The sequence below is a fragment of the Passer domesticus genome, chromosome 15 (genome assembly GCF_036417665.1).
Source record: "Passer domesticus isolate bPasDom1 chromosome 15, bPasDom1.hap1, whole genome shotgun sequence".
NCBI classification, from domain to species: Eukaryota; Metazoa; Chordata; class Aves; order Passeriformes; family Passeridae; genus Passer; species Passer domesticus.
Genome location: NC_087488.1, coordinates 16,941,184 through 16,958,521, shown reverse-complemented (window position 1 = coordinate 16,958,521; position 17,338 = coordinate 16,941,184). Strand labels below are relative to the sequence as shown.

Below are 17,338 nucleotides of genomic sequence, written 5' to 3'. Positions count from 1 at the left end.
TTCCTCTAAGAATTGCTGAAAAGACAGAATGCTATGTCTAAGTGAGAGATTATTATCAAAAGTACTTTGCTCTGGTTCTTGTTATTGAACAAGAGAATAATGACAGTGCAGAAATAACACAGTGTCAATGCATACAGATATTTCATAAAAACGCTAAAACTAAACCCCGTCAAACAACATAAAAATATGACACAAACGTACAGACGATACTGTGCTGTCTGCTCTATTTACGAGCAGTTTTGTTATCCACAAACCCAACTGCTTCGCACGACATACTCATTAAGCAACACTCTTCAGGAAGACTCCCTCCACGACAGCAGAGTCGTTCCTGCCGCCCCGCACCGCAGCGCCGAGCCGCGCGTTCCCTTCACGCCGGCGGCCGCCTAGGCAGGCGTCACAGCGGGAGCGGGCACCAGCCGCAGCGCACCCTCAGCGCGGCAGGCGGGGAGCGGGCCCGGAGCGGGGAGCGGGCGCGGCGCCGGGGGGAGCGAGCGAGCCCGAAGCGGGGTGCGGGCGCGGCGGGGCCCGCGCTCACCTTGTCCGAGTCCAGGTCGGGGTCGGCCTGGCAGAGGCGGAAGAGGAAGGACTTAGGGTCCCTGCAGAGCGTCTGTCGAGTGGTCAAGAAGCAGGTGCCCCCCACGTTGAGCCTGACCCACTTGCCGGGCCCCGCGCCAGGCAGCGGCGCCGAGCTACACCGACGGCACGGCCCGCCCGCGCCGAGGCCGCCAGCCGGGGGCACCGGGAACTCACAGTGGTTCTCCGCCGCCATCCTCGCCACCGCCGGAAGGGGCCGCCCCGGCTGCCTGGCCCCCGGCGCACCGCCCACCGGAAGCGTCGGCTGGAACAGGGCCCTGCCCCTTCTCGCCCGCGGCCCCGGCGGCTCCGGCTTGGGGCCCCGGGAGCAGCGCCCACGTCGGCGACAGGGCCGCTGCCGGGCCAGAGGCCGCGGGGCTGTCTGTACCCCATGCCCCCCGCCCCACGGCGGAAGGAAGAGGCGGAGGCCGCGCAGAACCCTACATGCCTTTATTACAGACTACCAAGCATAAGTGAAATCCGTCATCCAGTCACTAACTACACATCTACAGCACAGAGATCTGTCGAGAGGAGAATAAACAGTCATTAAATTATGAGATATGATTAAATCATCGACCAATAGAAAATTTATATAATAAAGCCAGAAAAAAGGTGTAAAATATAGTTTACAATAATTATTCACATTCAAGGCTGTACATCAATACATACAACACCATGGCCCCGAACATGAATCAATCCAAATAATTCATATATTAGAATTTAAATAACACAGACTGAACTAGAGGCCAACAAGAGCCAGCAAATAACCTTAGAAGAATAAAAATACAAAAGTGTGTATCACATCATTGCATTATTTGCTTCTGTTTTCACGAGTTCTTGAAGGAGGGGAGATTGTTTTGTGGTTTGTTGAGGGGGGGTCAGGGGTTTTGTTTCTTTGGGGTGAGTTTTTTCTTTTTTTCTGTACATCACAGTTACAGCTACAAACCAGGTAGAGCATATTACACATGTAACTGACTGCCACCAACCTGAAAACAGCATACAACTATCAAAACTGATTATGGTTCTTGGTTCCTAATTTTTCTCTTTTGTCAGATAGAGTAGTTTTCAGTTCTGCTACCATTGTGAACATTCACCACATCAAGTCAGTTAATACATGGCCATAGGAAGCTTTGTCAAATGGCAATCATCTACATTCATGGCCCAGCTGACAGACAGATTTCTCTCTTGACCAGGGAAAGGACTTGAGGAAATGGTATGAAGCTGAGTCACAGGAGCTTTAAGTTAGGTGTCAGGAAAAGGCTTTTCACTCAGAGGGTGGCCGAACACTGGAACAGGCTCCCCAGGAAGTGGTCACACTAGCAAGCCTGCCTGAGTTCAAGAAGGTGTCTGGCACATGGTAGGATTGCTGGGGAGTCCTGTGCAGCGCCAAGAGTTGGACTTGATGACCTTGATGGGTCCTTTCCAACTCAGTATATTCTCTTTACTCTAACACCAGGCTATTGGGTGCTTAAGAACCTCTCCAACTGTTTGTTGCATAATGGTAATTTCTTCTATGAAAGAGGAAACACTCTGAAATTATCAGTCATAAATGAAAACATGCCATTTTGGATTACAGAACTACTTGTCTGTAAGCTCACTTGATCACCTGATAGACAATCTGCATCACAAGGCTTTGCAGGAGCATTTCCATTTGATTCATAAAATATTTCCATGAAGCATTACAGGCATTCAGCAAAATTTCAGATATAAATACTACATCTATTTGTGCAATTTACTAGTAGAAAAAATTATCAGAATCCATCCAGAGGCCACATCTTTAGGCAACTATTAATACACAAGTTTTGTCCTCAGCAAGATGTTGAAATCAAGTGTTTTATCCACAGGCCAAATGAAGTAATTGTCCTGACTTTACTAAATCATTCAGAAAATTCAGACTTATATATAGCAGATACTTCACAATTAAATCACATCAGAAGGAGACAAGTAGAGCACAGTACTGATAATTTGATCTTTTCAGCACCTAAGTGCCTAGCAAACAGAATTGTAATAGGCAGTATCAATCTGCTAACAGTGCCTCAACATCACATCTGAAGTAACTTTTCTTAATACAAAAGCTTTACAAAACTGGACTTTAAGGCAAATGGTAACAAACTAATTTCTCAGTTTATTAAACTAGTCCTAAATTTCTTGTGACCGGGCAGTAGTACTTCATCCTTTTGTTAAGCTCCACACCACAGAAAAAGATGGAAAAAATACCTTTCTGAAGTTTAAATACCAAGCAAACCAAAATTACAACACTATTGGCCAGATTCTTCATAAATTATCAACAACTGTTGAAAGTTCAAGAGATGGAATGAATCAACAGATTGGGTTTTCAGTAGGTCTGCAGTAAGGAAAAATCTTAAGGAGAGTCTTCAAGTACCTAATTTTTTTTTCTCCTTTGAACACCTTGGATTAAAAGCAGAAAAATCACCTGGCCTATGTGCAGCTCTGAAGAACCTCCTTTGCACATTTCATTCCATGAACGCCCATGAACCACAGGAGTGATCTTCAGGACAAAGACCTGATTCTACCCCACATCAGGTATAAGCATTTAAAATGGGTACCAGCCCTTCATAGTATGCAGCACCTTTCAACACACATTTAAGTGGACAAACTGGCAAAACATACTTAAATCCACAATTGCTTTGTGATGCCTCACTCTATACTCTTGCCACCTTTCAAACCCACAGATTCTACAGATAGTCCAAGAAATAGAAATACCTTTCCCAGGACAGTTCTAGTTCCTTCCCAAAAAAGCAGTAGCTAAGTAAGACTGGATTAGGAATACTGAAGCTCTAAGTGGAGTGATGCCTGTAAGAGATGCTTACAGTTTTCCAATAACAGCATTGTCAAATAAAAAATAAAAAAAGGACTTCTAGAATGCAGACATCAGCCTTCCAGATACCTTCTTGACAGCTTATTGCTACCAAGATCTACAAGGCTGGCTGAAAGCTTTTGGTGGGCATGATGAAAGCCTACTGAGAGAAGATTTTCAAGGTGTGAAAAAACACAATTAATTTGCTATGGTAAAATGACTAAAAATCTAAATGTTATAGAAAACACGTTAAAGCACACCTAGATCTCTACCTAGTTAACAAGCCAATGGTGGTCATTTTGCCAGACATTTTTATGTGAGGCCAAGTTTTATCACACTGAACAGCAGTGGCACTGTGAATCTCCATCACTGCCAAACTCCTGTATGAAGCTGGGAATATGTCTGTTCAGATCGCAATACCAGAGAGTAAATCCAGAAGTGGTAGGGTTGTCTCCAGCAGACACAATACATGGCCGGAATTTGACAGCTAGAGAACAAATGGATAGCACTGCAACAGATTTAAAATACATGTCATCTTGGTTAGAACAGCACATATAGCTTACTACAAACACAGATCAAAGGTACAGTGTGCTATTCAAATTTGAGCAACAAGGAGTATACTTTGTATGTGATGGGATTTCTCATGATGCAAAGGGGAACACTTTTCTGTCTTCCTCGGCCATTTACAGGGGCCCTTCTGCCCTTTAACACCAGACACAGTAAGCCAGGGATTTGCTTCTCTTAGGTTTCCGTATGTGGTGGGCTGCAGACGACTACAGGAATGCAGTTGCTCCAAGAGAAAAGGCAACTGCACTGTCTCTTCTAAAGACTGGAAAAGATGAACTGCCATCAAGTTCAACCACATAATGCAGTTTTTAAGAGATCAATAATAAATCTCCTTCACCCTGTACAAAAAAATATTCAACATTCACATAATTTCGGAGAAAGCTGATAAACCATTGTTCTTAAAATACTGCTTCTAGAGAACAGTAGCCTATGAGTTTTTTCAGCATTGTAGAGAAAACTTTCTTTGGAGGAAGGAAAAGCACATCATAGTATGACAATTCAAAATGCAAAGTAATGGTATATGTAGAGTGAATAAATAGGTGTGATGATTATACTGCTTTTAAAACAAGGAAGGAATGCCTTTGTCCAGACCTAGGTCATTCTCCTCTGCAAGATTTAGGAACACAAGGATATAGAAAATAGCACTGGGGAAGTTTTTTTTTTAGCACATAGGAAGTTGTGTTTTTGCAACATGACAAGAAATGTTTGACCACAAAAAACAGCCATAATTTGAAGAGGATAAAGGAGATCAATATGAAAAATATTTTCATTTTATAGATATGCTTTAAGTACCATATATTTTCCCCTTTGTATCAATATTTGCCTTTGATTTTTCTCACCATATTACTTTATTATCTGTATTTAAATTCCTTACATTTTTTCCAGAGTTCCTGAATGTTTGGCCAAGGACCAAAAATAAAATTGACATCTCATTACACAATGAGACAAAAAAAAAAAAGCCAAGTAATCAATTGTACAACATTTTCACACTTCCTTCTCTACCCAAGAAAATAGGTTGGCCCCACTAAAATGCACAACACACACACCCTGGAAAGAAAGCTTCCAGCCCTCATCTGCTGAAAAGGTGAAAAACTATCTACTATTTCAATAGTAGCCTTTTCTCCCCCATACTAACTATTTTCTCTTTTAGTTAGCATTAGTTAAAAGCATGCTGGTAAGTTTATTGTCCCTTGATTAAACACACATATGACCTATATTAAAATTTAAACTTAATGTTTAAAATGCTTCAGAAGCCAATATTTCAATTTTAGAAATGTCAGTGCTGTGTTCAGCATTTTACTCTCTCAAAAGCTTTATCAGTGGAGCCTGTCTGCCAGACAAATACATCTGATTCATTCACATGATTACTATAGTACCACACAAATCCTGCAACCAGAACGATGTTAGGAATTACACAAGGGTGCAACCAACCTGGCTATAAATGCCATATACCAATAAGCTGGGGGACTGTGAGGAAAGGAAGAGGAAACAAAGAGGTGGTACTTAGGAGAGGCATATAAAAGCTCCCTGATGAAACACAGTTTAATGATAATCTGAGAGTCACAGAAAACTCCAGCCCCATAAAATGCAAGGCTGGTACATGATTCAGCGTGTGTGCGTGTGGGTTGGTTTTAACTCATCTTAAGTGAAGCTGGTAATGCAAGGTCTATCCACTAGTCTGCAGCAAGAACAGAACTGAAGTGCACAAAAGCAAGATCTTCACAGCAATGATATGCATGTGGAAGCCTCAACAGAAGCACAAAGAGCGAGCAAAGCAACCCTGAATTCCACTAGGTTTTTGCTTTTCTTCCTTTTCTTCTTAAACAAAAAAAAACAAAAAACCCCCAAAAAATCCACACAAACAAAACAACCATAAAAACCCCCCAGAAAAAAACAAACAAACAAAAAAAAAACCAACCAACCAAAAAAGCTCACCCAAACAAACAAAAGAAGAAAACCAAAAACTAAAGCAAAAAAAAACATAACAAAAACACCCCAAGAACATTTCAGACGTATGCTTCCCCTTGAGATGGTATATAGGCGGGTTGAAAAGATTCCTCTGATCGGCTGCACACGGAGTTCTAGCAGCAAGTAGGGAAACTGGGAAATTTTGGATGAGCTTTACTATTTTGCAGCATTCTGGTGGTATCTGTGTCGCCAAACTTCATGTATCTTTTTGCACCATTTATGAGCATTCCCACTTGGGTCCATCAGGTAATATGTCCTGTTTGGCTATAAGTGAACAACATTTTAATGATTACTCCAAACATAGTTTAACCAAAAAGCAGTAGTAATTCTGCACCTACCAATGAAAAAAATTATTCAGAATTAGCTCATTAACTTTCTGAAAGTTAAATTCAATTACAGCTATATAACATTATATATTACTGATTAACCATACATCTGGCACCTGAATATTTTTAAGCAGTCAACTGACAATATATTATACACATCTCATGATTCACTACATACAAGGAGGGCTAAATGTTAAGTCATTAAGAACGTCCTTCAAAGCATAAAATCCACTTATGGTTAATTTAAACACTAATAATAAAAATACAGTAGCATTTTTATGATAAATGTGTATGTCAGTGTGAGATTTTGTGTGATTTTTGTTTTATTATTATTCAATTTTGTTTAGGGGCACAGATTTTGTGCATTTTTTTGATGATTGACTTTGTTCAGGTATTTGTTCAGTTTTGTTTTAAATTAGGACTATGAAATTTTATGTCTAAGCATTTCTACTTTCTCCAGAAAAATCTTTTTGATAACTTACAGAAATTGGCCAAGGACTTTAGAGCAATTTACAATGAAAATTCAGAAAGTAAACTCACCGTATGAACAAAAAATGTCTTAAAATTCTTGGCTTCTGGACGCAACTCTAAAGACCATGGAATTTCTCCTTTTAGAACTTTGTTGACAGGATCCACATAATACAGGTGGGGTCCCTCCGTAAGCAGCAATTGGCGCCGACGTGCAAACAATCCCTAACAAGAAAAGTAGAAGTAGCAATGCAAAAATAAAAACAAAACCAAAAAAAAAAGAAAAACAAAAAAACCCCAGAAAAATCCATGAGGGAATTAAAAATGTAAATTTACACATCTCTGAACTGACCAACAGAGGCAGGATAAAACCAGCTCAGTGCTAGGATGGTATATTTGGGTTTGGGGGGGGATGTTTAATTTTACTTTACCTATTTGACCTCGTACCTTTTTTAGGGTGCTGCAGTGCATTATTCTATTACATGGCAAAAAACAATTACTATTTTAGGAAAGTATCTTCAAGTTCTAGCAAAACCTAAAACATCTAGCAGCACAGAGCGAAGCAGAATCTATTTCTCAAAGAAATCAATAATCATGTTTTGTAGAAAAGACTACAACAAAGCAGGCAGTAACTTAGACGAAGGAGAACCTTCTTTCTGCTAAAGCTGATGCAGACTATCCTTGCTTATCTGTAAACTGCTGAAATTAACACTTAAAGCTGTTCTAAGATCATCTCTGCGTCGTTCAGGATAAAGGCACAAAGTCAGATTCAGGAAAAAAGCACAGTTGAGAATAACATTGGTAATTTTTTGGTATTTTTAGTTCAAATCACATTCAGACATGCATCAAGAAAGTGTTTATTAGATTATATCAGACTGGGAGAAGGAGGACAAGCAATTCTCATTTGCTACAATCTCAAAATGAAAGCATCAATAGCAGATTTACTTAGGCTTTTCCAAGAAATCCAGAGCACATCACTAAATCAAGAAAAAATCCAATCTACTCACAAGAAAACACTGAATTTGTAAAATAACTTGTTTATAGGTGACAAATTGTTTAAATGAGGAAGTTTTAAAACAGGCTGCTTATCTATGCTGCAGCTGTGCAAAAATTTGACAGCTCAATCTTGTTACAGGAAATTAAGAAAAGCCCTTACCTTTCTTTTGTCCACTGGACCCATTTTTAGGATTAAGTTATTTTCTACAAACTGATGCCTTAGAAAAAGAAAAATAACTATTACTCCAGAAGTAATTCTTTCACAGAAACAGCTATAATGATCAAGTAGTTTTTCATGTCATTCCCTAGCATGTCCTTTTCCACGAGAGTCCTGAACAACTTTAGTACGTGAGTTTTGGACTGTTCCTTAGTCCAGATCAGTGAGTTTTTTCCAAAATTTGACAGGGGGCAAAAAAACCGACCAAACAAAACCAAACAAAAAACCAAAATCAAACAGAAGAAACCCAACCAAACAAAACTATGAAAATGGAAAAAAAGACCACAAAAAACAACAACCCCCCAAAAATTAACAAAACAGGAACAAAAAATAAACAAGAAAACTGTAAAGAAACCAACCAACCAAAAAAAAAAACCCAAACCCCTTAGCACACCCCATTCCAACCTCCAAGGAACAACAATGACAAAAGTTCACACATGACAGACTTCTCTAAAGAGTGAAAAGAAATCCTGTTACATAGTCTGGAGGTATTTTGGTTAGATATTCACAGAATATTATCATGCAAAAATTTCCAACAACTTATGGCATTTGTAAAATAGGAGGAACCTTTTCTAATTCTAGGATTGTAGTGCAAAGACTCTGAAGCACTGATAGCATCATTCTGCCTATCTTATAAATACACTCCACATCATCTTCTATACCTTGTAAATTTTGGAAATATAACATTAGTGTTTTGCTGCTATTGCTTTAAAAATAGAAGCCAAGCAAAATCTAGTTGCTAATTGTTTACTTGAAAATACTAAGACTGACAAGTATGAATTTAAATGAAAATCACTTATTTTCCAGGATTCTTTATTGCTGGGCAAGTTATTTAGCTACATTCAAAGATCCTACCAAGGATTTCCACCAGCTTGTTTTGCCAGAAGTAACCTCTTTTCGTCTTCAGAAAACTGTAAATCCAGCTCAAAGGAATTGTTGTCAAGATCATGAATATACTGTTCAATATTTCCTCCTGATGTCTGTGGTGTACTTGTCTCTGCAGCAGACAGTGAATGGGAAGAGGCAGAACTAGAAACTTGCATGCAACCGAACTGACTCAGGAGATTGTCATACTAAAGGAGGAAACAAAATGAAGTAATTAAATGTCTTTTATTAAAAAGCTTGTTTTGCACTAAACTGTGGCTTTTAATTTAAGCATGTTTTAGTTTATTTTACTTTTGGGCCAAACCCCAGCCTACTCCCTATAGATCAGCAGGCATCTATGCAAAAAAGTATGATTGATCAAAAGCAAGCCTTGTTTTTTCAAAATACTCACTTGATCAGAAAACAAATGCTGATGTAAGTAAAAATATAACCAGCAATATTTATTACATTCTTAATAATTAAAATCTTCATTAAAATATAACTAATCCATAGTTTCAGTAAAAATATTTATATTAGTATTTATATTATTCATTTATATTAATATTCAATATTTGTGCTATAATTGAAGTCTCAGGCAGCATCAGAGCTGAATACAGCAGTAGACAAACATACATTTCCATAACAGTCTTCATCATCCTCTGACATAGCAGGTAAATATGCTGTAAGTTTAGGGGGTGTCTGAAGATGTAGGTTCTCCCACACAATGGATTCGAAGAAGGGGTGAGCCTTAAGAGGTCCATATCCTCCCATTTCTTCACAGCCTAATCGGTTGGTAGCATCTAGAACCTAAACAAATGAAAATTAAGTTAAAATAATGACAAAGGGCAAGCATTATTCATCACATTTGCAAAGCTCCATATGAAAACATAAAACCAGTTTGTCCTCCTGCCCTAAGCATACGTATCTGTAAGGAGGTTGTTTCTAATAAAAGACTTTATTTGTCAGTATGTCTTGTCAACAACATTGCGTATTAGATAGCTCACAGATCTAAGGACAGGAGCACTTCTTTAGGTCGACACAATTTTTTGGCTTTGCTTCTTCATCAAGACTGAAAAATCCTTACAGAGAAGGCCTGATGAAGCACACCTCATTTTAAGTTTAGTCCACCATCACATTCTAGTGATGCAAGAAGCTGTGGAAACTACAGTTGTTGTTAAACATCAGCCTCTCAAGCACCTCAAAATGACACAATTCTCAGGATACAACCAGGTTAATACAATCTGGACTTCACCATTCAGGAGACGCTGTCTTGGCCATAGAACTGGTCTTGGACACAGGAACGCACTTTTAGGTTGTATTTATCATCATCCACAAAGATTAGTGTTTCCTCCCCATCCCCTGCTAATATGATAGATTATTGAACTTTAAAAAGCTTGTAACGCCTAAAATGTTCACTTGAGTGTCATGACTATAATCTCAGTGATGGAACATAACTACTTTTTCTTCCTACTTGTCAAACTTTCACAGGCACAGTAATTCTTAGGCTGATACTATTGAAACATGTTAAGTGCATGCTACAATGCAAGGCAACTGGATTTATATTGTAATGAATATATGTGCCTGTGATGTACTGTTTCAGCTGTTTTCAACTAAATGATCCCTTATACAACTCAAAACCAATTAATCTGAGAACTATATAAGCCTAAGTATTTGAATCTTAATTTGTTTGCAATGCACAGTATCTAGAATTGTTTGCTTCCATTTCATAGAAAGTCATTCCTTGTCCTTCTAACAATTCTTGTCAGAATTCACATTAAAAAAAAAAATCAAAGTGCTGTTTAACAACAGATGTCAATTTTCAAGACAGTCCTCTAGACAGTTAGTAAGGGTCACAGATATTCATATTATAAGATTTGCAAGAGTGCATAGAAACTTTCAGAAAAGAGAAACTACATAAGCTGAATGTTTTCCAATGTCATCAAACCATTTAATGACAAATCAATTTCAGTTAAACCTTTTGGTTCAAGAAGTTAGGCATTTAGGCACATGGTCAGTTATTAAAAAAAAAAAAAAGTCAAGACAAGCATACTACATTTGAGAAGAAAAGCACAAATATTTACCAACAGCTTCTCCACAAGGTCTTTTGCCTTAGGAAAAAATTTTTCTGGGAAGTCATATTCCAACTTTATTATCTTCTGGAATATAAGATATTCATTTCTGCAGAAGAGAAAAAATATTAACTCTTGTTATTAGTCCTCCATGGTTCTTTCACCTTAACCTGAATAAACCAGACAAATATTAAACAAAAAATCTACAAGTTCAGTTATGTTCCCATAACTCTTCCTAGTATGAAGAGGTACTGTGATCCTGTAAGCACCAGATACTTGAGCAATAACAACAAAAGCTCAAATGACTTAACAGAGAGTGCTGAGGATGTGCCTTATAAACCTCTTCACATACAGTTATAAGTTATATAGTTACCATCATGGCACAAATTAGATGTGAAATTCCAGGATAGTTTAAGGCATCTGTCTCTCAGAAGCTCTAGTTATTGCTGTCTAAGCAACTTCATGACATCAAAAAGGACAAATAAAAGCACGCATGACATTAATACCAGCTCTGCATAATGAAAATACTTCAGAACTGGTAGTGAGGTAAAAATCCAATCAGAGGCAATATATTTATGATCCACATGTAAATAATTAGCTCAGATCTCTTACCCAGCTCTAAATGGAGGCAATCCAGCTACAAGTTGATATATTATGCATCCCAGAGCCCAGAGGTCAGAGCTTCAAAACAAGGAGGAAAAAACATAGAATCTTTTTTGTAAAAGAAGTCTTTAAAATGAAATCTAAAAGGAAAAATTCTTAATCTTCTTCTACTTAAAACATAACATGAACCCAGTGGACAAACCTGCTTTGAATATTTTCCACACTATTTTTACTTCAGCCCTTGAAAGAAGAGTAGGCTAGCAACACAACTTAAATGAAAAAAAACGTAGAGTAACAGTCCCATAAAACCTGACTCCAAGCACAGGAGGAGCAAGTGGAAGACAGGTGAATTCTCAGTCAAAATAATGGGTAAGTAATGACTTTGAAAAGAATCCTGACTATCCACATGATGATTCAAAGATTCATCCAACTTAATTCAATATATGCCCCTTCAGAGTTAAAATATTTTCCTCTAAATATTTGAATTAAAAAAGAGAACATATTACAACACAGTTTTTTACCTTTTCACTTGAAGCTTTTCTTAAGACTCAAACAAAAAGACAGGCTATAATGGTGAGGGAAAGCTATGTTCTAGTGTGGCGGGTAAAGGAAAGTTAAGCTTTAGTGTGTTGACCTGAAAGAACACTTTCAACTTATTTTACCTCGAGGTAAGCTACCCATAGATTTGATTAAAGCTTCAAAACCCTCATGGAAGACTAAAATACTAACAAATACTTAAAACTACTCAAAATAAGAGGTTTTTGTACAGGTGAAGTATTATGCAACTTCTAAAGGGAGATGATATTCTAATTAAGTCTTTCCATTAGCCAAAATTGTCAAAAGCTCTTCACTAAAAGATGTGAAAAGTCTGATAGTATCTCTATCAGTTCAAGAAATGCTAGCACAAATTACTACTACTATTCACATAAATGATCCAATTAACCTGTCATTTGTCAGCAACTAGCTTACTCTTCTATCATTACAATAAAATAATATACATATTCAGGAGGATACCATCAATAAGCAATTTTAATGAGTTCAGAAATTTCTTAAGGGCATCACTCATACCCTTGAGATGAGCTTTAAAATGTTGCAAATCCTAACTACAGTTTAGAAAAGATAACTGCAAGTTGATCTAAATACAAGTCAAAGAAAGCTGCAGCCTTCTCCTTAACTGGACAGCATGAGATATTCTGTTGTTTCTACAGCAGGAAATACCATATTTGAGCAATCTTATACCAAATGGAGTTAAAATAATTGTGTTACTTGGATAACAGATTTTCCTGATTTATTTATGGGTGAGAAATCCAACTTCACCTTATACCTTCTCCAACAACACCTAGTCCTGTTAGTAGAATTCAAAGTAGATAAACTGAGGAAACCAGCCCTCAGACAAGAAGCAATACTTAATAAGAAAAAAAATTTCAAACTCTGTTAAAATACTCAAGCATCTTGTTTCTTTAAAATACTAAGCTTTCTTGCTTGACTTATCCACTCCTCCCCATTTGACAGTTTCCTGACAGAGTCAGGAAAGTTCTGGAATATAGAGCCCTCACCTTTTACAGGCAGATTTCTCTGTCAGCAGTTCTGGAGAAACATACTGTGCTGTTCCTACAAATGAGTTTGCCCGTGCTGTTAAGGAAATAGAAAGAAATAAACAAACACATACTTATGCATAAGCCAATATTCCCCTTCCTCACCTGTCGCCACCCAGTTTAAAAAAAAAAAAAAAAAAAAACAAAACCCAAAAGGCAATCCACTGCAAGTTACGTAATGCTGCAAAGAACCCATGAGAATTTAACTTCTCTACCTATCCACAAAACCTGCCTGGAAGAAACAAATCAATCTCGGTGATAGCTGTTTGGTTCAAGAAGCTAGGCATTTAGGTACTTATTTATAATATCTACCAACACAAGTTTGCTATAGTTAAGAAAAAAGTGTCAATTGAATTCAGTTCAGCCTAGTGCTTTTTTCAGGCATTGTTTGCAGCATCTATTTAGAGGCAATTAGTAACAACTGCAGACACATTAATTCTACAACCTTCACATTTGTGTAATTCTTTCAGCCACTGGAGTTAAACATGTAAGCAGAGATAAAACTTACTGTATCAGGTGAGCCATGGTACCTGTTTGTTTGTATTCTTGTCTTGCAAAGGAAAACTAAGCAACCTGAAGTAGTTCAACTTCCCAGTCTATTTGGTAATCTAGCTGGTGTTCCACTACACCAAATGCTACCTCCTCAGATACAATCTAAGTAGTGACAGTCAAAACTGTTTTGAGATCTTTTAGTGATTTAGGCGAGGTAATGACATTGGAAGGTTACGATCTTGGCAAATACAACACATGTACATTTTAAAGGATCACTTGCTATAATTATTGGTGTCACATAATGAATAATGGCAAACCTTGTCTGCTATCTGCAGATAATACTTTTGCTGTTCCAAAGTCTGTTATTTGAATGTGCATATCTTCATTCAATAAGATGTTCTCTGGCTTAAGGTCCCTGGAAAAGACAGATTTTTATATTCAAACAGCACACAAATTAAAGCTGAAAAAACTGTCTTGTGACTTAGGTACATAATGCTATAATAAATGATGCAGACATTCTATAAACTTTGTTACAACAACTTCTCTATCATGCAGCTGTCAACCTGCAGACTACCAAATTTTGTTAAATCCATTAACTTTTTTCTTAAAACATCACATAAATAATCATCTCAAAACTACGCTACTGTGTATGTCATATGTTCAAAAATTTATAAACCAAAACAAACAAAAAACCCAAACAAATCCTAACAAAAACCCCACCTCACAAAAACACACACAAAACCCTAAGCCCGTTCACTCCAAAGCCTTAATTTACATAACATCTGACAGGTTGATATGGCATGAAGATTTTCTATGTCCATTTCCTCACTGCAAGACTCCAGTTAGTCAAACACTGGCAAACCCAACCCCAGCTAAATGTCCTGACCAGGTAAGAACCATGGATCACCCCCATGCATAATCTGCATTTCAAATGTATGCCTACCATTTGCATAGGCACAGCCTCTGATTCGGAATAAAACCAGACTTCACAGTATCACAAACATGATAGCAGTACAGAGTTAGATGTCAAGAGGTGCATTAGAAACAACTTAAGAGCATTCAGTTACACTGATATGATATGCCTTTGCATCAAGTTTCCTTAGCTGATCCAAAAAAAACCTACATGCTTCCCTCCTAAGCAGAATCTTTGAATGCTTATAAAGAAATCTAGGAGCATGGGAGTTGTTTTGTTTGACTGGCAAGAAAAAAACAGTAAAAACTGAAAGCTGTTTCTGTCAATCACTGTGCAGCACTATTTTCTTCAGATTAAAGCCCCCTACTATGGAAAAGTATGAGTTGTACAGTTTAAAGTCTGGAAACTACCACAGAGAGCAACAAGCCATAAAAATCTGGTTGATTTTCCTGTGCCTGTCCTATGAGAGAAGTAGAAAGTACGTGAATGGAATGGACCCTTTTAACAGTTTTGTGTAGGGCTTTAAGATACGTACGTATGTAGATAATTGTACCCTATACACAATTCACATATACTGTTTATATAATATATCCTATACCTACATTAATACTGGATTATGGATCTATAGCTATATATCTAAATACATAGAGAGATATCTGTAATAAATTTTCCAGGGTAGCCTGACATCTTAAAGTGGTTCTATGTCATGTCCTATTTCTTCTGGCAGCAAAAAGTCCCAAGAGTTTTCAGGCATTGCTAGAGCTGTGACCTCATAAACTTCATACTAAGTTCTCCAGTTGCACAATTTTACTGTTTTCTTGTGAGCTCCTCGTAGGGTCCTTCATATAAAAACAAGTATAAAGCAGCTCTTCTCCAGTAGGAGGTTTCCAATATAGGCTTAGTAATACTGACAATCATGCCACATTCATTTTATAAGCATCCTCTCAGCCTAAACACTGTAAAATTGGGAATTCTTGAACTTTCCCCCGTCCCTACAGAATATATTATGTTTTCAGTATGCTACACATCCATACTCTTAGATTCAAATTCAAATTATTCCACAAAAATTTGTATTTAAAAGGAAAAACTGTTTTTGTAATAACTGAAAGAAATAATGCTATCAGAATTATAATTAGTTAGCTTTTTGCAAACTAGCATCTAGTGTCCCATGACAATTGCTTGGTAGCCAAAACACAACAGATTTCTTACCCAAAAAGAAGTTCTGCAGCTCAGATGTCCAGCACTTAAAGCTTTATTTAATAAATATGAATGACAAAACATGACTATGCAAACAATATATTACATCAAGAACAAATTCGAAAGTACTACTTAAAACTTCGCTAATTCCACCACTTACCTAATTATTGTGCAGCTTTGTGGAATTTGTTTACTCAGTGAAAACTGATATAGATTAATTTTACTTGATTATATAGTGCACATTAAGCCACACACAAAAAGAATTCTAGTTATTTTTGCTACATAACAGCACAGGAAAAAAGCAGTTAAACAAAGTCATTTTCTGGTTTTCAAGTCAACCAATGAAGCTTGAAAAACAAGCTTTTGGTAATGTTAATTCCAGGCCAGAAGGTTTTCTTACTTTTTCCTGCTCCAACAGTTGGTATAACAGTGATTGGCTCTCCTCCTCAAGTTCTCCTCTGTTTAACTACTGATGTTAACTGTGCTAGGGCTGATCAAACACTGTTTGTGCTCTTTAGCTTGCCACAAAATCCAACTTTGCTTTTAGCTTCACAAAGAACATTTTTAGCAAAAACCCACCTCTCACATGATCAACTGCATGTCTGTCTCAACTCTGCATTACCTGTGAATGATTCCTTTGCCATGCAAATACTCCAGGGCTGATACAATTTCAGCAGTATAAAACCTTGTACAGGTCTCATCAAATGAGCCAATTTTGCGTATATACTTTAGCAGCTCTCCATTTTTGGCATAGCTAAGTCCAAAATCTGAATGTAACTTAGTTAAGGTTTATCTCTAAGCCACTCTAAAACAAAAATGCCCACAATCTTATTCCAAACAGAAGAATACTACTAAAAATACATGAACAACAGGGAAGTTGGTTAATTTGAAACTTTACAAATAGCAAGCCCAAGCAATTTAACTATATCAACAACTTAGGCCATGGGTCCAAATTTCTTAGCATAGCAAAAACTACATAAAGGGTTAACTTCACAGTTTTTCCAGAGAGTGACCTGGATAATTCATTCAAATGACATACAAAATTGTCCTCAGAGTTGTTTATAGTAATAACTGATAGTAGTTAAAAATTGTCCCATCACCTGGAAAGTACCAGAGCAAGTGTTTACCATACAAAAGAGGCCCTGTGAGCTCATACTGTATGATATGTAGAGCTTCCCAGCACTATTAGCAGCCTTTGGGAAAACCAGAAAACTACTTACTGACCTCAGAAATAGACTGATTTATACCTTTATGCTTGGGACAGCCAATTCCAAGCAGAAGGTTTAAGAGGAAGTTCACATAATTAACATTTTCTTTAAAAAAAAAAAAAAAAAAAAAAAAAAAACTGCCAAGCAATGCGCTTCCAGGATGAAACTGCACTTCACAATTACTGTTAGAGAGAGCTGGGAAAACAGCAGCCCAAACAGAGGATTCACATTATTCTATAAGCACCTTCATCTTTACACAAAAATTTTAATAATAGCTCTAATTGTAGAAATGAAACTAGTAGGAAATATTAGCTGACTACCCCTATTTTAAATGCAGGAATTACTGTGTTTTACTACAGAAGACAGATGGATATACACAGACACATATACACATCAGGAATAAAACACTTCTGAAACACTTCTCATACATCCAACATCCGACATCCATCCTTTTAGAATTTTCA

The 17,338-nt window shown here is 37.4% G+C and overlaps 1 protein-coding gene across 14 annotated transcripts in view; it reads right to left on the bottom strand.

The window, feature by feature from the left end:
- Positions 1-17,338, bottom strand: part of LOC135281725 (3-phosphoinositide-dependent protein kinase 1) — a 77,719-nt gene that overhangs the window by 44,263 nt on the left and 16,118 nt on the right. For 12 of the 14 annotated variants that reach the window (XR_010348262.1, XM_064390844.1, XM_064390850.1 and 9 more), the window contains exons 5-13: positions 16,289-16,433; positions 13,874-13,971; positions 13,026-13,101; positions 11,479-11,547; positions 10,879-10,975; positions 9,431-9,604; positions 8,789-9,006; positions 7,877-7,934; positions 6,793-6,945 (exon numbers count right to left, since the gene is read on the bottom strand). Coding sequence is in view for 13 of the 14 variants with exons in the window: in XM_064390844.1 (XP_064246914.1) it covers positions 6,793-6,945; positions 7,877-7,934; positions 8,789-9,006; positions 9,431-9,604; positions 10,879-10,975; positions 11,479-11,547; positions 13,026-13,101; positions 13,874-13,971; positions 16,289-16,433 (1,088 nt within the window). In the remaining variant the exon portion in view is untranslated. Of the gene's footprint in view, positions 1-535; positions 868-6,063; positions 6,191-6,792; positions 6,946-7,876; positions 7,935-8,788; positions 9,007-9,430; positions 9,605-10,878; positions 10,976-11,478; positions 11,548-13,025; positions 13,102-13,873; positions 13,972-16,288; positions 16,434-17,338 lie in introns of those variants that run through there. The other 2 variants (XM_064390852.1, XM_064390853.1) reach the window with 2 other exon arrangements.